At 33.4% G+C, this 23,442-nt stretch overlaps 3 protein-coding genes across 6 annotated transcripts; all 3 read left to right on the plus strand.

Moving 5' to 3' along the window:
• The first annotated feature begins 2,723 nt into the window (after window positions 1-2,723).
• LOC137821522 (uncharacterized) lies at window positions 2,724-9,646 on the plus strand. The gene is made up of 8 exons (XM_068626149.1): window positions 2,724-3,025; window positions 3,140-3,344; window positions 4,593-4,650; window positions 4,991-5,071; window positions 5,166-5,198; window positions 5,530-5,769; window positions 5,863-6,004; window positions 8,844-9,646. Exons 2-8 carry the CDS (start codon window positions 3,166-3,168, stop codon window positions 9,326-9,328), a joined length of 1,218 nt encoding a protein of 405 aa, XP_068482250.1. The 5' UTR covers window positions 2,724-3,025; window positions 3,140-3,165; the 3' UTR covers window positions 9,329-9,646.
• Window positions 9,647-10,587: 941 nt separating this feature from the next.
• LOC137821526 (uncharacterized) lies at window positions 10,588-13,688 on the plus strand. The gene is made up of 5 exons (XM_068626155.1): window positions 10,588-11,082; window positions 11,154-11,282; window positions 11,379-11,543; window positions 11,659-11,964; window positions 13,236-13,688. Exons 1-5 carry the CDS (start codon window positions 10,825-10,827, stop codon window positions 13,374-13,376), a joined length of 999 nt encoding a protein of 332 aa, XP_068482256.1. The 5' UTR covers window positions 10,588-10,824; the 3' UTR covers window positions 13,377-13,688.
• Window positions 13,689-16,144: 2,456 nt separating this feature from the next.
• Window positions 16,145-22,124, plus strand: LOC137821527 (B3 domain-containing protein At5g42700-like). Of its 4 annotated transcripts, none has more exons than XM_068626157.1 (7): window positions 16,145-16,501; window positions 16,630-16,725; window positions 16,806-16,837; window positions 16,922-17,090; window positions 17,749-17,955; window positions 18,278-18,366; window positions 20,075-22,124. In XM_068626157.1, exons 1-6 carry the CDS (start codon window positions 16,235-16,237, stop codon window positions 18,326-18,328), a joined length of 822 nt encoding a protein of 273 aa, XP_068482258.1. In that variant the 5' UTR covers window positions 16,145-16,234; the 3' UTR covers window positions 18,329-18,366; window positions 20,075-22,124. The 4 variants fall into 4 exon arrangements, with proteins under 4 accessions (XP_068482258.1, XP_068482260.1, XP_068482259.1 ...); XM_068626159.1 differs by having other exon boundaries at window positions 21,937-22,124; XM_068626158.1 differs by having other exon boundaries at window positions 21,952-22,124.
• The last annotated feature ends 1,318 nt before the right edge of the window (window positions 22,125-23,442 follow it).

Here is a 23,442-nt window from a genome sequence, read left to right on the forward strand (position 1 = left end):
TTATTTTTTTTATCTGTCAAACATTTTTCTTCTTTTCTTTAGTTTATTAAACAAGTGTCTCTCCTTTAATCACTCTCACCACTCTTTCTTCACGGCTTTTCCTTCTTTCGTAAACTTTCAATCGGAATGGTACCTACAAAGGGTACTCTTACGCTCAAGTCAATTATCGGTATTTGGTACTCAGTGTAATTAATGAGCGATAATCATGTACATTTTTCTTGAAACTCGTAACTATTTATATAATTATTATAGACTCGTTATTATTAGACCATATTATATCACCTAATGCTTAATCACTTTTTTTGCTTGCAAATCCATTGTTGTTTAATAGATTTGATAATGTTTGTAGGTACAAATTGAACACTAAGGCTCTGTTTGGATTAGGGAGAGGATCTGTGAGGATTTGAAATAGTGGATGTGTGAGGAAAGTGTGAAGAAAGTGAGGGTGTTTGGATTGGGGTATGTTAGGGTGAATATGTGAGAAAAGTTTATAGGAATTTGTGAGTGATGTGATGGTTGTGAGAGAATTTTAATTTTTTTTAAAGGTGTGAAATGTTACTTTACAGAGTTACCCTTGTCTATTAAAAAAACTAATAATAAAATGAGTTGTTTTTTTTTTAAATAAACAACTTTCACATATTTCGTATATTTAAAAATTATAAAAAAATATGTTAAATGTAAATATGTATAATATAAAAATTATAATTAGAAAAAAAATTGTATTCAACAAATTAAATAAAAACAAAATTTCAAATAATTTAATATGTGCTATAAAATTGAAAAATAAATCAAATCTTATATAAATAAAAAATATTATTTTTTAAAATTAAAAACCCTGTAGTAATGAAAAATAAAAAATATTAAAAAAACATATAACGTAATTAAAAATATAAAAAAAATCATAAAAAATTATAATAAATAAACTATAACTCATAAACATAATAACTATACATAGAAATATATTAATATAAACACAACAACAAATTAAATAAAAACATAACTTCAAATAATTTCTTTAAATATTAAACATATACTATAAAATTAAAAAATAAATCACATTTTATATAAATAGAAAGTTACTAATTTTTAATATTAAAAAACCTCACAATAAAGCAATCTAAAAAATACTACAACAATAAAAATATACCTTAATTAACCATAGAAAAGGATTTCATAAAAAAATATAATAAAAAATAAGGATAAAATAAAATGAAAAGTCTTTAGTATTGGTGATGCTCATGATCCAACCCAAGTAATATTTTTAATGTTAATTAGATATAGTATATTCTTTTCTTTAAACAAAACTAAATCCAACCACATTTAATAAAATATCTTATTAGAACTTGAAAAATAGGTATAACCTGATTTACTCTAATAACTAATATATAAATAGAAGATTTTATTTAACTATATTTTTTTTACACTGGTTTATCATTATTTACATAATTTATATTTTATAAAATAATAAACAAACTTAAAACTTCCTTAAAACTTATGATGAATTGTTTCTTTATTTTAAATATTACATATATATATATATATTAAACATCGTACAATAAAAAATTTAAATACTAATACATTCAAATGAAGCACTATGACATATTTAAATGAGTGCAAATTTGAAAATAAGGGATGCTGACATGGCTTTCCCTCTACATTTCTTCATTTTAAGAGGAGAGAATATCTACTGTTCACAGGTATATCCTCTTCCTCTCTTCCTCACACAACCATAGATCCAAATAACTAATAACCCCTCACTTCTTTGCCTGTAAACAGTACATCCATAGAAGCAAACACGAGGTAAGATTTCCAACTCTCATCCTATATCAACCGGTACAAAAAGAAATTTATAAAAAAAAATCATGCATGTAATAACAACTACGTCATTGAGAAAGTAGAAAAGGACGTAAAACATGCAAAACATTGTTAATTGAGAGATAAATAAAAAACCTAACCCTTGGAATGAAGAGAAAGGTAACGTTGGAGGGATAAGGACAACCATCATCAAACTCTACTCGTATTTATCTTCAAGTTTCCTCATCTCCTACTCAACAAATCCAAAAAAGCAAATATATAAAAATATTACTCAAAATTATTTTATGGGTTGAGGCAATACGGGACAAGCAATGTGGTGAGTATTAGGAATCCATAGTTTGATATACTTTTTAAAACATTTTTACATTGTCAATTAAAATTTATTATCATCTATAAAGCTAAGCGAGTACGAAGTTCATTCAAGGAATTTTATTTACAATTTAAAGACATTTAATACATTTTAATCAATGATAAACAATATATACAAAAATTAATAAATTTTAAAGTTAGGTTTTGAAATGATATGAATTGAATTTAAACACGAGAATACATTCATAAGATGAAGATTAGATTGCTGAATCATAAATATATATTTTAAACAATTTATGAAATAAAATACTTGTTCTTTTACCGATTCTAACATGCTGATTACATTGAATAATTGATTCTAGACGCTGTTGTGAAGTGTAAGTGGTAAGCAATCCCAAATCTTCTAAAACGTGTTCACACAAATATTGTATTTTTGTTTTTTTATTGAAATATTATTAGAGACTTTTTTATATGAGATTAATAGTTGTTTGTATCTATAAATAGACTAACATAGGTTATTTAAAATTATAAAATTAATTTTAAACTTAGTCAGTAAAGACAAATTTAAATAATAATAATAATTGTGTTGATAATATCTGTGGTGAAGGTTTCTGACTTTATGAGTGAATTCCAAATCCCGTTTTCTATGCCACGAGTTGTGGACAAGGCTACAGACCTAATAAGAAAAGTGGGTGAAGCAATTACCAATAGAAAATGTTCTTCTTCTGTGTTGCGATCTTCGAAGGAGGAGCGTGAGCTCAAGCACACAACACCACTTACCTCTGCTTGAGACAACCTTACTTCGCTTTTTCCAAGTTCCAACAACGGTTTTGTTTTTCCCGCGCCATATTGTCGTAAACTAAGAGAAAGCTTGAATTGCGCCTGCCTGTCTTATTCTCAAGTAAACCTTTTCTATTTCTTCTTTGATTTTGTGCAAATTTGGAATTGAGTTTCTCCATTTAGTTAGTTCTCTGGAAATTGAATGTTGGGAGCTCTGTGGCTTTTGCCATGGTAGGATTAAGAAGAAGAAGAAGAAGAAGAATGTGGGGATTTGGTGGTAGATATTACTGGGGGAGAAAGGTGGCTTCTGAGAAAGCTGATGGGATAGTTGTGGTGTTTGCATGGATGTCAAGCGAGGAGAAGCACTTGATGAAATACGTGGACCTCTACTCCTCTGTGGGATGGAATTCACTCGTTTGCCATTCTCAATTTCTGAATATGTGAGTTCTAAACTTAATTCGCTATTGGATGCCCCTCAATTATGTTATATGCTAATCATCGTTCTAGTCACAAACATTCATAAATGATCACAGAGTTGTGAGAAGACAGGATTTGATTCCTGAAGCATGTGGTGATAGCTTTTCTATCCACTTTTGTTATCCTTGTGTAAATATTTTGTCACAATTTCATCTATTACTCCACAGTTTAGCCTCTAAAATGTACTTTAGAGAAGTCAAATCGAAGAAGGAAGGCTTTGTCACGGCCAAACTCACCTATTTCTTGTTCAATTGTGTCAAGTAATGGATACGAATTCCACCCTTTAAAATATCTCCCCACTTAGTAAGAAAACCACTCATGAATGACTAATTAATTACCCTCTTCCACCAAACATACTGTGTCTTGCTGTCTTAGCATAGATGGGATTAGGGACTAAAGAGCAATGGCGGCAAGAGGATACATAGTGCAAACGGTATCGGCGAGGTAGTAACAGCTCCAAAACTAAATTATAAAGCAGGAATTGGCGCCACTAAAACCTTATTATACAATAGTGGGGATGCCAAGTGAGCATTTCAAGACAAATGTTTTCAAAGCAGAAGAGGAATGAGATTTTCCCAGATAAGCATTACTGTTGTGAACTATTAGTACCTGGCCATAAGGTTTACTCGTATAGTTGAAACTTCAAGCCTGATCAACATTTATGCTTTAGAAAAATATAACGTGGGGGAGAGGGGGTTCCTTCTGTCCAGTGTAGCTGCTTTTTGGTTGCTGATGGGACCACCACACGTAATGAGCTGGAGTTATGCCGTGTCTTTATATGGAAGGGGTTTTTATTGCAATTGTTGAATGTTTGATTGAGCTGATTGTTATGCTAAAACCACAGCTTTTGTTTGACAAATCACATGGTCAAAGTTGTAGCTGTTTATTTGCATTTTAGTTGTTTTTCTTTTTTATTGGACGTGTGCAAACTTTGTTTCATTTTTTTCTTTAATTATTTAAAAGGGTGGTTAATCTTCCAACATTCAAATCTCTTCTTTAATGGGTTTACTAGGGGCGTGATAAACTAATGTTAAGTTGCGGAAATTATTTTACTGAAAGTCAAAGGTTTAGTCGTTATGTAAAATGATCTGCAGGTGCCTTGCGATTTTATTAATTTTCATGAGAGATGGTGCCATTGATACTTTGGTTCTTTGCACATCTCAATCTCAATGTATACTAAAAGATGATTATAATATTGCTATTATTTGCAGGTTCTTCCCTGAGAAAGCCACAATTCTTGCTGTTGATATTCTTAATGAACTTGTTGAGGTAAGTTTTACTGTAGTCTTCTTTTTCTCTGGTCAGTCAGCATGAATTTAGGTTAGCTGAAAGCTTCCTTTTTAATTTATTCTAAAGTGGTTTACATTTGGATGATCTTGATTAAGATTTGCAACAAAGTGAGTCTGGATTAGATAGAAAGCATTATTGTAACATGTTTTGTCCCTTTACATCTTCATTGTGTACAACCTTTGTAAAGGAGTATGAAATCAATTAAATTTATTTTCTTTTAATTTTAAACTACAGTTGAATTTGTAATATTTTTTAATTTAGTCAAAAGTCAATCCATTGGTTTCAAGCTTAAAAATACTGCATTTTATTCAACATACAGGTGCTGAAAATCAGGCATTGCCCCATTGTTTTTGCATCCTTTTCAGGCGGTGCCAAAGCTTGTATGTACAAGATTCTTCAGGTATTCTATTCTAGACTGATTTTTATGTTTTGACCAACATGCTATACAATCTCTTAGTTCTAACGTCTGATGACTCTGGTTTTTTGTCTTCCAGATAATTAATGGCAGTTCTGAAGCCCATAACATGGTATGTTTCTTTCCATTTGCAGTTCAGAGGACGGTTGAGTTACATAGACTATATAATTGATAAACTCATCCTTGTCTTAAATTTTTCAAAACATTTTAATTCGTGAAATGAGATTGAATCAAACCCTGCATTCTATGCTCCATGATGTAATTGATCATATATTCCCTTTCACCAAGTATTTTGGTCAAGTTCTTGTTACTTGGACTTATGATTGGGGACAGTAGTTTTTATCATTTTAAGTCTCCTGTTCACCCACCCACACACAAATACATGCTTACTAATAGTTTTTTTTTATCTTTTACTTTTTTCACCACTTATTTTCATGCCGCAGGATGACTACCAGCTAGTTAGAGAGTGTATTTCTGGCTATATTTATGATTCCAGTCCAGTTGATTTTACCAGTGATTTGGGTGTTCGATTTCTTCTACACCCAACTGTTTTAAAAGTCTCCCATCCACCAAGATTTGCTTCGTGGGTTGCAAATGGCATAGCATCTGGTCTTGATTCTCTTTTCCTCAGTAGATTTGAATCACAGCGAGCAGAATATTGGCAGACACTTTACTCCACCATTGTAAGTAGCTAAGAATCAGTAAACAAATTGACACTTTTTTTTCTTTTCTCAGGTCTCTCGAGTTATCTGCTTACCAAATAGTTATTTTTGCAGAATATGCAGGTCCCGTATCTCATTTTATGTTCAGAAAATGATGATCTTGCTCCTTTTCAAGTCGTTTCAAATTTTTTCCAAAGACTAAAGGACCTTGGTGGGGATGTAAAACTGTTAAAATGGAGTGCCTCTCCTCATGTAGGTCAGTATTTAGACTAATTTTTGGCATACTGGTACATGAATGAATTTTTAAGTTTATTCTTGACAAACATATAGTGTTGGACTGAAGAAATAAACATTGAATTATGAAATAGAAATAATTCGGCTTTTGGCCGAACTTGAGTACAGACATCAACAAACTGAGGGTTTCTCCTTAACAAAAGTTTCCTCGTTCAAACCATTGGAATTACCAATCTCATGTCTTAATTGCCCTGTAGTCTGTCATTGCCTATATATCACTCTATACCCGTCTGATGTGAACCGCTTGTAACATGATGTTGGCAGTTAAGGGTTGAAGTTAGGAGCAGTATTGTGTTATTATAATATGTTATAGAAAATAAGTTATCCTACTTTAGATGTTCTATATAAGAATTGAAAAATACCTTGAATAACAATTATTCATAAAAAATAACTGATGGTGGTAGTAATCTATTAGGGTGTATTTGGCAGCAGGGCATGTAAATTACGCAGGTGTCGTTATATGCATTTTGTTGAGAGAGGGTACTCTCTATTGGAGATTTTGTCTCTGGGATAGCAAGTTTGGTGCTGTATTGTATGTGATTTGTGTTATACATTATATTTTATTGGTTTATCAATTACTGTTTTATCATTTTAGTCCAACCTTCAATATAGGTGAAAACTGAGATCTTTGGAGACTATTGAGTTAATGATTTAATAATGATTCTCTGATCATATAGATTAGAAAAAATTGGTAGAGTGTGAAATGACGTGATGCAAGTGAATAAGAGGGTGGGATACATGGGAGAGAGGCTTCTCTGTGGGATGTTGAGGCTGTTTAGGAAGAGGGCATTGGAAGAATTAAGAGTTCCAATCATAAGGATGGAACAATAGATCAAGTGTCAGATTTGAATCTCCACGGTTTGGAAGAGTACCATATGACAGTTAATAAAGTGAAACAGACAGGTCAAGTATGGTGCGATCAACCATACACTGGTTCAATTTGTGAAGAAATTTCACTTGGGAGAAATAAAAAAAGGTTTGATAATCCATATGAGAATTAACAAAGTTGAATGTACACAGAGGAGTATATTGAGAAATAGGCTTCTTGGGAAGCAATATTTGGGTTACCATTTCATGAGAAGACTTTAACCAAATATTTAGTGCAGGATCCGTACTTTTAGCCTCACGTCCTGCCTTCACGGCATGCAATCGGCTAGAGATATTGAAATGGCCAAAATTCATCATGAGACTAGCAGTTACAGTTGCAGTCTAAATTGGCAGCAAGACATTATTGCATGGCCTTCAAAGTATGGAACAGGGTGGCAAAATTAGGATCAAATTTCTGTAACTGTTGCAGCTGAGCCGAATAGCAGTGGGAGAAATGTCTTCAAATCTGGTTTAGTGGCTTTAGATTTTTGCACAAAACAGTGACCTTACTTCCTCTTCCACCTCAACAGGGAGGAAGAATGAGATAGATCAAGGTATTTTGTGGAAAAAAGTAAGGAGCTGCACTATTTAACTTATCAGGCACTTACGGAGAGAAAAACCAAAGGTTTATGTTTCCAATATGGTGGAGAGAAATTCCGTCTTTTACACCTATGAGAGGGAAAACAGTTAACCTTGGTGCTTTTTGAAGACACTGAAGCACCAAATGAAGGAGAAGTAATGTTATTGAAGTGGAGGAAGAGAATAAGAAGAAGCTCTTCCCTACTCTCAGCCTTGGGGGCAAGGCAAGGTTGATTTTTCAGCTGGCGCTGGTTATGGGAACCAATAATAACTGTCATGAGCAGCTGTGTACTTTTGGATAAAAGTGTACTGTTAACTGTCACGTTCACAATTATGGGTGGTTACAATACGACTATTAATGTGTTGTTTGCATGTGATAAAAAATAAAATAGCATCCTGCATGTGCTATTCTGTATTGTTAGGACTAGAAACTGCTTTGATTCTAGAAAATAACAGATGACAGTTATACATTAGGGTTAGTAATTAGCAGAAGGTGTATTATTTGCAGTTTGTGAACGGAGAATGTTCTCTGTTGGATACATTTTGTCTTAGGGACAACAGGTATATAGTTGTATTGCATGTAATTTGTATTCAGCATTACATCATACGACTCACACCATAACCATAATTGTCTAATCCAAAATTAATGTAAAACTAACTTCCTCCTAATCACATAGTAGTTCAGAATTATAATGGTCTAATTCAGCACTTGGCCTTTCAAATACCTTGTAGCTCCTATTGTGATATTGTACTTTAAGATGTAACTGGTTACTATATCAAAGCTTTGTTAATGCTAGTTCCATGGTCAACATGATGACTATTCATTATGAGAATATATGCCATTTCATTATGAGAATATATGCGATTCTTTTGGTGTAAATACATGCCTTCTGCATCAAGCAATTTGGTGTAAACATTTTGCAAGCCTTCTGCTGCGCTGCATGCAGCTAGCTGATCCGTTATTTAGTTTTAGTTTTTTGCCTGCCTTGGATGAAACAACATTCATTTATGTGCAGTCTTTGAAAAGTAGGTAAATTCTTTAACCTTAAGATGAAATCTGCATTTTACATTCCAACACGAGTTTGCAGGGCTAGGTTGCACCCAAAGTTCCAATCACTTGAGTCTGCAAACTAAAATTATAAATGAGTTTGTTTCCCGTATTAAAACTGGTAGAGGCAATTAGTTTTGCTAAATGTGTGTACAAAAGGAAAAAATTGGTAATTTTTCATGGTATTTATGTAAAATTGGAATGATGAACCTACTAATTTTTAGTGCAGTGCCAGTTGCCGGGTAAAATTTTAAAATGAGTTTGTAGAGTAGGGATGAAAGTATTGAACTTGAATTGAATGTCACAGGTCATCTTCGGCATCATCCAATTGATTACAAAGCTGCTATCACTGAGATCCTTGGCAAGGCAGTTGCAACTTATCGTTGCAAAAGCAGTAGACAAGTTGAAGACGAGAAACTGGGTATAGAAGGAGCAAAAGATGAGATCACAGATCCGTTCTCAGAATCGAGGAAAGCAGCAACAACCTCAACTAGTTTCCAGGGTTTTGCTCTTGCTCCAAGTGATAGTTTGTCTTCTAGTTCAACGGAGTATTACGTGGGCAAAGATCTTGGCACCATAGCAGATGAACGCAAGGGAGGGTACATTCATCTTCCAAGCCGTCCGAGCATCAATGCACATGGGCTTCTTAGCCAAATATTGTTTGATGTTTGTGTGCCTAAGAATGTTGAGGATTGGGATATCAGGTCAAATTCGAAGAATGCTTTATCAACAGGTACAGGGAAGCATGTTCCATTTAATCCTATAAAATGCATGCGGCGTTCAAGGTTGTAAGATTGTTGACTGACAAATCCTCAGGTGGAGTTTTCTTCAAGGTTCAAATTTTTTGGGGATATGTAATGGGCACAAAAGATGTAAAGAGTATGTAAAGAGTATTACCTGAAATATGAGCCAAAAGGACTAACAGTTACCACCTTAGCTGTTCTTTAAGCACTGTGGACTTAAGTAATGTGATTAAGCAGCTTGTCTTTTTTTTTTTTAACGTAATTTGTACAGCTACTTCAACGGAAAAAAAAATGGTTTGACAGAGAATATAGTGGGAACTGTAATTGTAACCTTAAGTTCTGTTCATAAAGAAAGTAGTCCTAATCACTGCTTCTGAGTTCGTTAAGAATCAAGGTTGTTTGACGTCGTTGAATAAATGGAATGCTACTCGATCTCTTTGTCTATCAATAAGTTTTGTCATGTATTGCTGTGTATTAATGTCCATCATTCTTGTCCTACAGACCTCATCCTACCTCTTCATAGTACTATGTTAGTGATTGCAAAATACATAAATCAGACAATAATATAAATTGAGAGATTTGTTTTTATGTTTATAGTATATATGCTAGTTTGAATGCTCACTAGTTCAAACATTTGAAGCTCCAACATTTAATAAACTAAAAATCAAACAAATACATCATACTGATTTTTGGTTGAAAGTACAAGAAATATCTAAAAATTAATTTTAATTAGCAACTACTAAAATATAAGATTTCTATAATTTAAGCAATTTCTATAACCTACTACCACATTTGTATCTTTTAATTCATGTTATATTTTTTCTACATAAAATTTCATCATCTCTGAAGTTATCTCTCTATCATTGGTCCTGTATAAATTCATCAAATTAAAAGCTTGACTTGGGATTCAATACTATATTTTATTAATTAAATTAATAATTAATAATATAAGGGATATTTTAATAAAATAACTGTATATTTATACGTGCAAGTATTGAGCAAGGTGTATTATCCTCCATATTTGCCTTCCTCTTTATTAAATTTTGCAGGTAAGTCTCAGCTCTAGATCCATCTCCATTAAACAAATAATTATGTTCATTAAAAAATAAAATTGTTATTCCCTTTTTTATTTACAAATTTTTTAAGGCTTATGTTATGAAAATTATTAAATTTTAAGAAATAGAAAAGAAAATATTAGTTTATTATTACATTATTGATATGAACATAAACTTAATATTTATTTATTTATATTAAAAAAAATGAAAAATCATATATGTAGAAACTATTGAAATAATAGTATCACTGATTATATGCCGAATTTTCATTCCATTTATGAATAAAAAAAATCCACTCCTTTTCTAGACAGCAGTGGGGGAATCAAATTTCTGATAGGAGCTGGAACAAACTCTTCTTTCTCCCTCTACGAAATAATATCTTATTTCCCTTCATATTTTATTTTTTCCAATTCAGTTCTTGGCAAGTCAAAGAAAGCAGAAAGAGTGTTGAAAGAGCGCAGGGAATTCTTCAGGGGTTGAATCCGGAACAATGAAGATATTGGTGACCGGTGCATCCGGTTTCCTCGGGGGAAGACTCTGTGACGCGCTGCTCCGGCAAGGTTACTCCGTGAGGGTTCTTGTTAGGTCCACTAGCGATATCTCTTCTCTTTCTCCGGATATTGAAATCTTCCATGGCGACATCACCAACTACGCCTCTCTCCTCGCCGCTTGCTCCTCCTGCACCATCGTCTTCCACCTCGCCGCCCTCGTCGAACCCTGGCTTCCCGATCCCTCCAAATTCTTCAACGTAAGTTCCCCCAACTCTCGCTCCTCTATCACCGAACCGCAATTCTCAATCGCTTTCCTCATTTTCATTAGGTCAACGTTGGAGGATTGAAAAACGTGTTAGCGGCGATAACGGAGACTCGCACGGTGGAGAAACTCCTGTATACGTCGTCTTTTTTCGCCCTCGGACCAACGGACGGAGGCGTTGCCGACGAGAATCAAGTGCAATTCAGAATCCTCTAGATGCTGTGTTTTGTGCATTTATTTATGGCGTTTTGATACTCTGAAGTCCGATTCTGATTCCAATTGTAATTGCAGGTCCATCACGAGAAATATTTTTGTACGGAATATGAGAAATCAAAGGTCGCTGCGGACAAGATTGCGGTGCAAGCTGCGTCGGAGGGGGTGCCAATAGTGCTACTGTATCCTGGAGTAATCTATGGGCCTGGCAAGGTCACTGCAGGAAACGTTGTTGCACGAATGGTATATGATTTTTGTTGAATTCTGGTTAGCTATATGATTAAATGACTATTTATTTATATACTTTTAAATGAAATTCATAATGCTTAATATTTGGGTTTGTTTCATTTGATGATAGATAGTTGAACGCTTTAGTGGTCGATTGCCTGGTTACATAGGGTATGGAAGCGATAAATTTTCTTTCAGTCATGTTGAGGATGTTGTGGAGGGGCACATTTCAGCAATGAAGAAAGGACAAGTCGGGAGTAGGTACCTATTAACGGGGGAAAATGCGTCGTTCAACCATGTTTTTGATATGGCTGCTGCGATTACTGATACTAAAAAACCAGTGTTTAGCATCCCTTTGTGGGTGATTGAAGTATATGGGTGGCTCTCAGTTTTATTCTCTAGAATCACTGGAAAACTACCTCTCATCAGTCCACCGGTCAGTTCTCTCTTCTCTTTCCAAACATTAATTCCCAAGGATTTCATCTTTTTTATTTTCTTTGCATACTCTCAAATAAATGATAAGTATTAAGTTTATTTATTTATTAAAACAGATGGTGTGTATCATATTAAAAATTAAAAATGTAGACCATTATTTATTTTTACTTTTTATTGTTTTCTTTAATTTATTTAAAGTAAGATTCACTAGCATTATCTACAACTTTAGCAAAAAAATAGAAGAATATCTTTTTGGAGATCAGTTGAGCAGATTTTAAAAAATTAAATAATATTTGTTAAAATTTAAAATATAAAACATATTAAAGATAACTAATTAGAGTTTTTTTTTTGGTGTGGAAGTTAAGATGAAAAAAAAATCCAAATTACAAAATTCAATCCATAATTATCCATATCCATATTAGTTTTAATCCATTTAAATTGATTTATTTCAAATCCAAATCCATATTTTTGGATTTTAAATCCAATCCATTTAATTGGATATGAATTAGATATAGATTGGATACATTTTTGGATTATTCAAATTGCATCTTGGGATGAATTTTGACTTGGCCCGATCCAAGTTAAGCCAAGACAATCTAGCCGATGTCGAGCCGAGTGGGCTCGAGCCGATGTCTAACCGAGCAGTCCCGGACCCATATCGAGTCGAGCGGGGCTGACCCGATTTCAAGTCAAGCACACCCGGACCTTTGTCGAGTCGAACTGGCCTGGATTGATGTCAAGTCGAGTTGGCCCAGGTCGATATTGAGTCAAGCTAGCCTTTTTTCTAACTATATCCAAGCTCTAGTGATTTTTTTTTTCTAACTATATCCTTATTTTAAAATAATGGAAAAGGGAAAATCGATGTTACGTTGTGATTATTCTTTTAGTTGGAAAAATTGACGGTGGAGAAAGACATGAAACATTGTAATACAATTTTTTATTTTTAGTAGAGGTAAAGATTGAATAAAGATACTTTAGTTCAAATAATAGGTTGGATTTACTTAATGAATCCAACATTCAGAATCAAACTAATTAAAGTGGTTCTATCATTAATTATATTTACTTCAAATTCAAACCAAATCAATTATGACTTGTTCAGTTATTGGATTAGATTTTTATTTCAAACTTGAAATTTAATTTTGTTTCAAATTTTTAATGCTTGTTTGAAAACAAGAATTCCAAATCTGAAATCTTAACCAAAACAGAAAAATGTTTTCTTACACTGATAATTCCGAATTCCTTGATCTTCTTGTTGTGCAAATCTTGGAGCAGACAGTACATGTTCTAAGACAACGGTGGGAGTATTCTTGCGACAAAGCTAAAAGTGAGTTAGACTATAGGCCAAGAAGGTTGAAAGAAGGACTTGCGGAGGTACTACTCTGGTTGAAGAACTCGAACTTGATAAAATATTAGCTAGTATTCCTGCACTTTTTTAAACACATATACATATGATTCTCTTTTGGGCTGCACCTTACCTATATCATTCTAAAAGACAAAAAAGAAATAAAGCCACGATGCCATGTTACAATGTTTGTAATTCCTTTTTTAGTTCTGTTGTCCTTGTAGTTATTTAATCATTTGATGGTGATGGCTACTGAGAGTTTGTTTCACCCTTAGTGCATCAATGAGTTAGTAAATTAACTTCATCGTTTTTTAGGGTTTTGAAGTCTTGTTAAAATTAATGGAAATACAATAGAAATATAAACACGAGTTTGGTTCTGTTTATTCTTTACTTTAACATATAAATACAATTATTATTAGTTGAAATTAAAGGTAAAGGTTAACTGAATGGAGTGTGTAGATGATACTTTTATTTATCTGGGGAAGAAATTTTTGTTCTGGTAATCAAGAGTATGTTAAAGATGTTTGAGAAGTTATGTCAGGACTTTAAAGTTAAATTTTTGTAAGATTTTTTGGTGCTATTGGTTTTTTTGGACCATATTATGGAAAGATTATGAGGATTTATTAACTGCAAGTTGCTAACTCTATCTTCTTCTTTTTTGCTTTGTACCCAAGAAGGATACACAAATACACTAACGATTTAATAACCTTAAAAGAAACATTAAGTGTTAGATAAAATTTTTAGGGTAATGTTACTGAAATATTACTTTTAGAATTTTTATAACGAATATTCATGTTTTAAATACTTGAAAGTTTCAATCTTATTCAACTGACTCTAGAAGTTCATTCCAAAAAGGTGTAATTATTTTTAAGATTCTAGAATCCTAAGAATATACTTTAAAGATCAATTTAAGTAAGTATAAATGTACTTGTAACATAACTTTTTGAGTTTTTTTTTTACTGGAAGTCAATATCATGCCTGACCATTGTTATAATTAATGCACTACGAATAAAATAGTTAGATTTTATCTATAATTCATTCTGATTTTCTTATTCTTACTAGTTAGAAGGAGTAAGATTTGAGGCACGAAAATTTCTGATAAATTAAATTATAATGGTTGAAATCGAACAGAAAATCTTTGGAAAATAGGTTAGACACTTGTGGTGTTTGGTTATAGATTGAAATTGGAGAATGAAGCTCAATAACTTATTTTACACCAAAATAATTGATTAGGGAAGAAGTGATTATTAAACTGTCGAATTAAAATCTCAAAATATTTTCTACTTAAAATAATAGTAATTTAATATTAGTGATTTTAATTCAAAATAACTCAAGGGAAAGATAGTAAAAGATAGAAAATTAAGTCGCCAAATGACAAAAATGACTTTATTATGTTATGATTAAAAACTTTAAATTTACATAAAATGTATATAAGCTAAGTATTTTCTTTTCGATACACAAATTTATTTCATATTCAAAGTAATTTTGCCAGAATTTGAATCCTAAGTTATCTTGTTAAGGGACTCAAATATTACAATTTTTTTAGTAAGTCCTATAGTTTAATTTTCTATTTGAATATATTTATTTTAATGTTATATTTTAATTAACTAAATATTTTTTAAAATGCATAGGTCTAAAATTTAATTGGATAAAAAATATATAATTAAAATTGTGACAATTTCAAAATTTAATAACTAAAACCTACGGAAAAATTAAAAGATTAAAAAGGTGAATAAATATTGTTCTAGCCAATTTAAGGTCGGTCAGAATCTAGATGAGCAAGGCCTTCTGGAAACGAGAGAGGGCTCCTTCTCCGATGACACTCCGACGCTCAAGTCAGTAAGAACATAAATATAATGAGTATAATATGAAATAAGAGTTGAAAGTACTTTATGTGTTGTTTATTAGATGTTTAGATGATCCCTTCCTTCTGTAGAGCATAATCAGGTATATATAGATTAAATTGTAACCTTTTCACCTTTAGTCATGATTATGTCTTAATTGAGTCATTGATGATGATTAAGTTTGATTGATTGAGATCCCTTGACTTGTGCTCCCTCATAATGTTAGATACACAGGTCGGGAAACTATCCATAAATGACCAAACATCGGGCCAGATCCATGACCCAACAGATATATTAAAAAATTAATAAAATTTTATTTTATTCAATCTATAGTAATTAATAAGTGAGCTTCTTTTTTATAAGTGTTTTTTTTATGCTTTTATTTTTATCAATACAACCAATTTTATTAATTTTATGATCCACAAGACACTATCAAAATAATAAGTTTAATTTCAGTGCAAGGAAGTGTGAGCCTGTGCATTGCACATGCCCAAAATCCAAGTGGCTTCGAAAAGGAGATGTTTAAGAATTAGAAATATAATACCATTCATGTGCCTTCTCTTAACTTTATGAGTTTGTTTTGACAGCACTGTTCAAAAATATCTTTTAAACTACATAAAAAAAATAAAATATATATATATATATATATATATTCACAAAATATATCTATATTCACATATCTTAATGAAATGTCCAAATAAGATATAAATATTCCTACTATATAGGTATAACATTATAAATATTAATAAAAAGGATGTTTTTATAATTATTTTTATGTGTATTTTTATAATTTTAATAATATTTTATTTAAATAATTAATTTTTAATTATATTTTTATTATTATAAAAAATCAACAGAAACCCATGAAACATTTAAATTAAATTTTTAGCGGCAGGAATGATGAACCCAGCGATGGGAGTATGCAAATGAAGAATTTGTTTCTCAAATAAATCATTTTTTTAAATTATGTAAATAAATTTCGGCACATGTCAGAATTTAACTTATGGTATGAAAGATAAATTTACGCATCTTAAAAAACAGCTTTATTTTGAAAAGAAAATTCTGCAAATGACAGAGCACTGTACATGCGGAAGTGGGAATGCAACGGTCGATTTATAACACTCCCATGCCACACCAAATATATACAAATAAGATCAAAGAAAGCAAAACATAATTTTGGGCACTTTATTTTTCTTGTATTGTCTTCTCCAAATTCAAAAATGGTGGCAGCATCAGCATACGAGGAGAGTCGTCGCAAGAGATTAGAGGAAAACAGGAAGAGAATGGAAGCTCTCAATCTCCCTCTCCTCTCTCGAGCCCTTCACAAATCTCATTCTCCCGCTTCCTCCCCTGTAAATCCTAAACCCTAAATACTACACTTAACATTCTTAATATCCATGACAACAACAATCCTTCTTTTTATTTTCTTTTAATTTGTTTCCATCCATTTATTGCATTTCATCACCTTGGTTGATTGCAGTCGAAATCGGTGAAGAAGCGCAACATTCAGGAACCAATGGTTGTCGTGAGAAGATCAGGCCGTCTGGCCAACTTGCCATCTCCTATTTACAAAGAAGTCAGTTTTTTTTTTCTTCCTTCCATTTGGTACTTTCATCTTCCATTTCTTTCTCACTAGGCATCATTTTTCCCTAACAGATAGTTATTGATCGGGTCTCTATAGCTCGAAGGTTTGACTCTCTTTCGCATCTTAGCTTTTCATTTTGCTTTATTTTAAACTGAGATGACATTTTTCTTTCATTTGTTTTTTGTAGAAATATTGGCAATAGGCACAGAGATTTTGTTAACAGAGTATACGCTTCCGATGAATCCAGGAAAGAAGCTTTAGAAAAAGCAGAAAACTTAACGTCGGGTTTAGAATCTGATTACCCGAACTTCATAAAGTCTATGCTCCAGTCCCATGTCAGTGGAGGCTTCTGGCTGGTATATAAAATAAAACTAATTTCTTATCTTTAGATTTTTTTTTTTTCATCCTTGTATCCTGAGTCATGACTACACTGTTTTGAAAAAGTTAATCATACATTCACAACCCACTAAATAAAATTGCTTTGACATTTCTTTAAGAGTGTATATATTCCAAGAGAAGAGGCAGTGATACTAGGTGCAAAAGTTACAGTACAATATTTTTCGTAGTATTTGATTATTTGATGTCTTCCATGTGTAAACTTAAATATATAAAGTTGGATGATGTAAAATTTCAGGGAAGATTGCACATGGACATTATGTTTTCCTGAATGATATTTTTATCTTCTCTAGCCTTTAAAATACAACCACCTCCCTTAAATAGCACAAAGAAGGGCTGCGTGTCACTTTAATAAGGATTGCGGGCTACTTTATTACACAAGGGAGGTGAGGTGAGTCTCCATTTAAGGCGTAAGTGTCATTCAGAAGGATTTATGGACAACGGAGTGTAATTTCTCCTCAATTTTTATGTAGTCTGCTTATTTCTTATAATTAAAAGTATTTAAAACACTCAAGGATTGGATATAGGACTCCTAAGAAAAGTCTATACCCCTGTATATACAACATAACCTTGATACTGCAGAAGTGACTCAGTTAAATATTTTTTCGTTGACAACAGGGCCTTCCAGTCCATTTCTGCAAGAGCAATCTTCCAAAAGGGGATGAAGTGATGACTTTGATTGATGAAGATGGGAATGAGTATCCAACAATATATTTGCCACGTAAATCAGGACTTAGTGGGGGATGGAAAGGTTTTGCTGTTGCTCATGACCTAGCTGATGGGGACGCTTTAATTTTCCAATTAATCAGGCGCACAGCATTCAAGGTGATTAAGTATTGATCATATTGTGAGTGTGCTACTTATGGTTGTTATAAAGAAAAAAAGTTGAGATGCCACTAATAATCGAGTCCATGACTCTTCTTTAAAACTTTAAATAATGTGTGGCATATTTCAGTACATCTGCAGTGGTTAATACACCGATACACATTCAGAATTCAGTTTTCTTTTCTGTTGTTACCTGATCCCTTTTGCGCTATCTATTTACTGCAATTTTAATTCATGGATTTAGCATCTACTGGTGCCTCAGGTGTACTCTTTGAATTCACTAACCACATGACACATTGTGGTTGCTAATGTTTTCTTTCAGGTGTACATTATTAGAGCAAATAGTGCTTCAGAGGATAAACAACTCAAGTGAATTGCAGTTGGAGATTGAAGCCAGTAAAATTAATCTAGGTACTATTTTCTTCATAAGCATGATCAATCATAAGTTACATCTAAAGTAAAAATATCCTAAAATGGAAATGGAGATGTGAACCACGGGGATACTTAAACAATATTGTTTGACCTAGAGCTTTTGTTTGGACATCCATAATGGTGAATTGTAAGGGGGCAAAAAATCTAAATTACAAAATCCAATTTATAATTATCCAAATTCATATTAGTTTTAATCCATTTAAATGGATTTATCTCAAATCCAAATCCATATTTTTGGATTTTAAATCCAATCCATTTAATTGGATATGGATTAGATATTGGATACATTTTTGGATTATCCAAATTGCATTTTGGGTTGGATTTTGACTTGGTCCGATCCAGGTTGAGTCAAGACAGGGCCCAGGTTGAGCAAAGTCGGTCCAAGTCGAATCAAGTAGGTAAGGGCCAAAGTCGAGCCAAGTCATTTCGGGCCAAAGTAGAGTCGAGTCAACCCTGGCCAAGTCGAGCTAAGTGGTCAATATTGAGTCTGAGTCGACCGAGGCCGATATCGAGCCGAGTCTTTCAGGTCCGATATTGAGTTGAGCGGGCTCGAGCCGATATCCAGACGATCGGGCTAAGGATGATGTCGAGCCGAGTAGGCCAAGCCCGATATTGAGCCGAGTGGGCCCGGGCCAATGTCGAGCCGAGAAGGCCTCGGCTGATGTTGAGTCGAGCGAGCTCGAGCCCATGTCGAGCCGAGCAGTCTCAGCTCGATTTCGAGTCGAGCAGGTCCGGACTGATGTCGAGTCAAACAAGCCCAAGTCGATGTCCAGTCGTCTGGGCCTACGTCGATGTTGAGTTTCCCGGGCCGATGTTGAGCCGTTCGGGCCCAGACCAATGTCGAGAGAAGCAGGCTCGGGCCGATGTCGAGCCTAGCGGTCCCGATTTGATGTCGAGCCGAGCGAGTCAGACCGATATCGAGCCTAGATGTCGAGCCTAGCGGGCCCGGGCCAATATCGAGCAGAGCAGGCCCGAGCCAATGTCAAGCCTAGCGGGCCTGGTCTGATGTCGAGTCGAGCGGTCCGGTCCGATGTCGAGCCTAGCGGGTCCATGTCGATGTCGAGTCGAGTGGGCTTGAGCCGATGTCGAGCTAAGCGGACCCAGGCTGATGTCGAGTTGAGCGGGCTCAGGCTGATGTTGAGCTGTCCGAGCCTGGGTTTATGTCGAGTCGTTCGGGCCTGGGTCGATTTCGAGTCGAGCGGGCCCAGGCCGATGTGAGTCGTCCGGGCTCGGGCTGATGTCGAGTCGTCCGAGCCCGAGCCTTAGCTGAGTTGGTCCTCGTCCAGGTTGAGTCGGCTTAGGCCCAGTTCGAGCCAAGTTAGTCTGTATCCATATCAAAATGGATTTAATGTAATTGACAAAGTGAATTTAATATAGATTTAATCCACTTTAAATAGATTTAAAAAAAATCCAAATAAATTTGATCTTGCATTTTAAATCTAATCCATTTATTTGGATATGGATTTGAAAAATCCAATCCATGAGCACCCTTAGTGAATTGATAAAATGAAAAATTAGTTGCCTAATTTCAGTAATATTTCATATTAAAATATAGACACTTATGATGATTTATTGCTAATTTACATATAAAATAATCCTTAATTTATGAATTTATACCTTTTTACATTTTTATGAGTATTTTATTTGAATAAGAGCATTTTATTCCCAAATTTGGTGTTAATTGCAGATTTCTAGGGAAGATTGAAGATTTGGAATAAAGGAGAATAATTTGAGCTAAAAAGATAAAGTCTCAGAATGGAAAAAAATGTAAGAAAGTTTGGGCATTTTTTTATGTTTTATCATTTAGGTCATTAGCGCAACACAGGAAACAACTTAACCCCTAGAAAACTAGGATAAATAGAGGGCTAGAGGCTCAATCCTAGTGTGTCAGATTGAGAGGGAAACATCATAGAGTGAATTGTAATTCAATTGGGAGAATGGAAGGTGCTAGAAGTATGCGTAGCTAATTCTATTTATGCTCAAATCTCGTACCCTTTGGGATTGAGAGTAATATGCTCAAATCTTGATTGATTGAGGTGATATCTTATATATTAATATTCAGTTCTTGATTGATTATTGGTATTGTTGTTTTACTTTTAACTTTCCGTGACAAATTGAGAATCTTAAATCTGACCGAGAAGTATTTTTAGGGTTTGGACTTAAACACCAATACTTGGCATATTTGAGTGCTAGGGATAGACTCGAAATGTTAATTAATTGCCATTAACGTCTGAGTGTGATTCTAAGTTGTTTTTATAAATATGCGAGAGATTGATATTTATGAAACATTCTTAGGGATTTTATAGGTGAGAGATCAATATAAATAAATTTCTACGGGCATCAATATCAATATTAACATGCCAATCAAAATACATGAGAGTGGAAGAGATGAAACTTAATCCATATTTTTTCCGATTGAAGCAACTAATTCTTTGTTTGTTTTCTTATTGATAGTGTCAACACAATCACTTCTAAACTCTTTTTATTGTTATGTTGTTATATTTAGCAAATATTGTACTTGATAATTTACTGTTCCTTGTGGGATCGATATTCGTCCTTAGGAACAATTATTACTTCTGACAAACGCGATGTACTTGTCGTAAAAAGTCATCATCTGTAATGTTAGAAAGGACTACTTGGAGACCTATGTAGACACGAGAAAAGGCCTTCTGTGGTAGAGTAGAAACAATTTTCCTTTTGAGCTTGATACTTAAAACAATATTGTTTGTCCTAGGCTTTTGGACTTCAACAATGATGATTTGGTAAAACTTGATGAGAAATTGAGCAACAAGTCCTAATGTTAAATATGGAACACCTATAGAATCATAAAGAATAAAAAAAAACTACAGGAGAAGAATACAAACAAACATTCCTTGCTTAAGTCCAGATCCTAATACATATTTAACAATCTAGAACGGACTAGTATTGTATGGCAATTTTATGTTCGTTGGAGACTGACTAATGGCATTAGGTTCTGAAAGGTAAAGTGATAATACACACCAGGTGAGAACATGCCACGGGGATACTCAAGACATACCTCAGCATGGCATTGTTCTTATTATACATTACTTAGATACAATACCAATACCATGTTTCATCATGATAATAAACATTGACATTGTGTAGATTACTAAGAAAAACTCGAAATCTGATTGGGGAATGACATAAATTATACTCGTGGCATTGTAATCATGCATCTAAGTTTTGTCCTTTTCTTAATTTATTGTAATTATATGTATTGAGTTTCTTAGTTGCTTCTGAGGGTTATGGCTGGGTTTAGGCACAATAAATTCCAACTTTCCCATCACATTCTGTCCGGTGGTTGCAATCGTAGTCATACTAAAATTTTGTATTTGTCGTCTTAAAGATACATGTGGGACTTGTGCGAGTGTCAAAGTGGGTGCTGTTGTAGCACTTTCATTTTTGTCTTAATTCAGCATTGTTCATGTGAGTCTTAAAGCAGTGAAAGTTTGCTTCTGTTTCAGTCTTTAAATTATTATGGGATACTGCAGGAGTAGGCTCCCTCTAATAAATGCGTTGTTTATTTAGTTTTTCATTTTTCAGGATCACTGATCTAATAAATGCGTCTTCGGGTTTAGTTTTTGTGTGGAAGACTAACTTTAACTTGTGTGTTATATGTATCCTCTTTAAGGAGCGTAAGTTAGTGGAGTGGAACTATTCTCCATCTGTAATTTATAATATACATATAAATCAATAGAATGACCAACTTTCTTGAATCTGATGTTATTGATCAATACATCGTTCTTAATATACTTTTTTTTTCTAATTAAAAAATATGAAATGTGTGAAATTGTTGACTCTAGCACATAGCTGGACATGCCTTGGGCTGGCCGAGTGAAGAGCACAAAGGCAGAAAATAATCATGTCACATGTGCCATTGCACAAACATGTCACGACCATGTGTTAATCGCAGGCTTATTTAAATGTTTGCATTCGAGTTAAATAAATAAAACCTCTTCAATTTTTCGTTATATATTCATCAGAAACTATTTTTTATTAGATGTTATTAAAGTATTTCATTATTATTCCACACACAAAAAAAAACATTTTTTTGTCATTTTGAAGTATTTCATCCTATATAACAAATGAAGTAAACTTAAATACAGAATAATGAATTAACGTGTAGCATCCAATGGAAGCAACTTCACCTGGTATATAATATAAGTTATAAAAGTGTTTTGATGGAAAAAGAAATGCAAGATTGCATTATAAAATGATTGAATTTGGAGAAGTTGTTTGGAAATAGCGGATGTGGCGGAGAATACGCGTATTGAATTTTCATAATATCTTATTTTTTCATCACAACACAAACACTTCCTTCCAAACCAAACATTCACTCACCTGGCCTGTTTACAGCTTGCAAATCGCAAAACTAAACATCTTACATTATTTAAAATAAACTGAACTTAATTCATTTTTCAGTATTTAAATGATGAAATCCTATATAGACCCAAAATAATTAAGAGATACTAAACTTTTTTTTTAATAAATAAATCTTAAATTAGGTTGGAGATCCCACACATGCCATTTTGATAGAATTAAATTATAATATATTACTGACGTCATAATAAATTAGACCAAAGACAGTTTATATACTCTTTCCTTCCTCAACCTATTTTATAATAAAACCGTGATGGATCACCGACCTTTAAAAACAGACAATATTTTGAATGCAGTGATTGACCATAACAATGTTATATCTTAACTTTAGATTGGAACATCACTTATGCAGCATAATTAGGAGGAACTTTCTCCCACAACAACTATCTGTATATTTTGTAGCACTTTGTGAAACCCTCACTCACACACACAAAGTGACACAAAACAAAGAAAGGATAATTTGGGGTTTGATTCGATGATCTTGTTTCTTTCGGCGATGGTTTGACGTGGACGCGCCAATTGTTTTTGTCTATGATATTAACTAAATATAACAAGCGCCGATGATTGCGGCTTCTCCGCATCCAATGTTAAGGTTCATCCTTTCAATTAATTCCACTTTTTTTTCCACTTTTCTTATCTATGAAAATCTTGTTA

This window comes from Phaseolus vulgaris, chromosome 9 (assembly GCF_000499845.2).
Source record: "Phaseolus vulgaris cultivar G19833 chromosome 9, P. vulgaris v2.0, whole genome shotgun sequence".
Taxonomy (NCBI): Eukaryota; Viridiplantae; Streptophyta; class Magnoliopsida; order Fabales; family Fabaceae; genus Phaseolus; species Phaseolus vulgaris.

What these genes read in the sequence shown, in the direction of transcription:
- LOC137821522 (XM_068626149.1), top strand. Translation starts at nt 3,166, where the DNA reads ATGTGGGGATTTGGTGGTAGATATTACTGGGGGAGAAAGGTGGCTTCT. An exon ending in GTATGTACAAGATTCTTCAG is followed by an intron (nt 5,072 to 5,165) that starts GTATTCTATTCT and finishes TTTGTCTTCCAG; the next exon opens with ATAATTAATGGCAGTTCTGA. An exon ending in GTTCTGAAGCCCATAACATG is followed by an intron (nt 5,199 to 5,529) that starts GTATGTTTCTTT and finishes TTCATGCCGCAG; the next exon opens with GATGACTACCAGCTAGTTAG.
- LOC137821526 (XM_068626155.1), top strand. Translation starts at nt 10,825, where the DNA reads ATGAAGATATTGGTGACCGGTGCATCCGGTTTCCTCGGGGGAAGACTC. An exon ending in ATCCCTCCAAATTCTTCAAC is followed by an intron (nt 11,083 to 11,153) that starts GTAAGTTCCCCC and finishes CATTTTCATTAG; the next exon opens with GTCAACGTTGGAGGATTGAA. An exon ending in TACCTCTCATCAGTCCACCG is followed by an intron (nt 11,965 to 13,235) that starts GTCAGTTCTCTC and finishes ATCTTGGAGCAG; the next exon opens with ACAGTACATGTTCTAAGACA.
- LOC137821527 (XM_068626157.1), top strand. Translation starts at nt 16,235, where the DNA reads ATGCGGAAGTGGGAATGCAACGGTCGATTTATAACACTCCCATGCCAC. An exon ending in ATTCTCCCGCTTCCTCCCCT is followed by an intron (nt 16,502 to 16,629) that starts GTAAATCCTAAA and finishes GGTTGATTGCAG; the next exon opens with TCGAAATCGGTGAAGAAGCG. An exon ending in CATCTCCTATTTACAAAGAA is followed by an intron (nt 16,726 to 16,805) that starts GTCAGTTTTTTT and finishes TTTCCCTAACAG; the next exon opens with ATAGTTATTGATCGGGTCTC.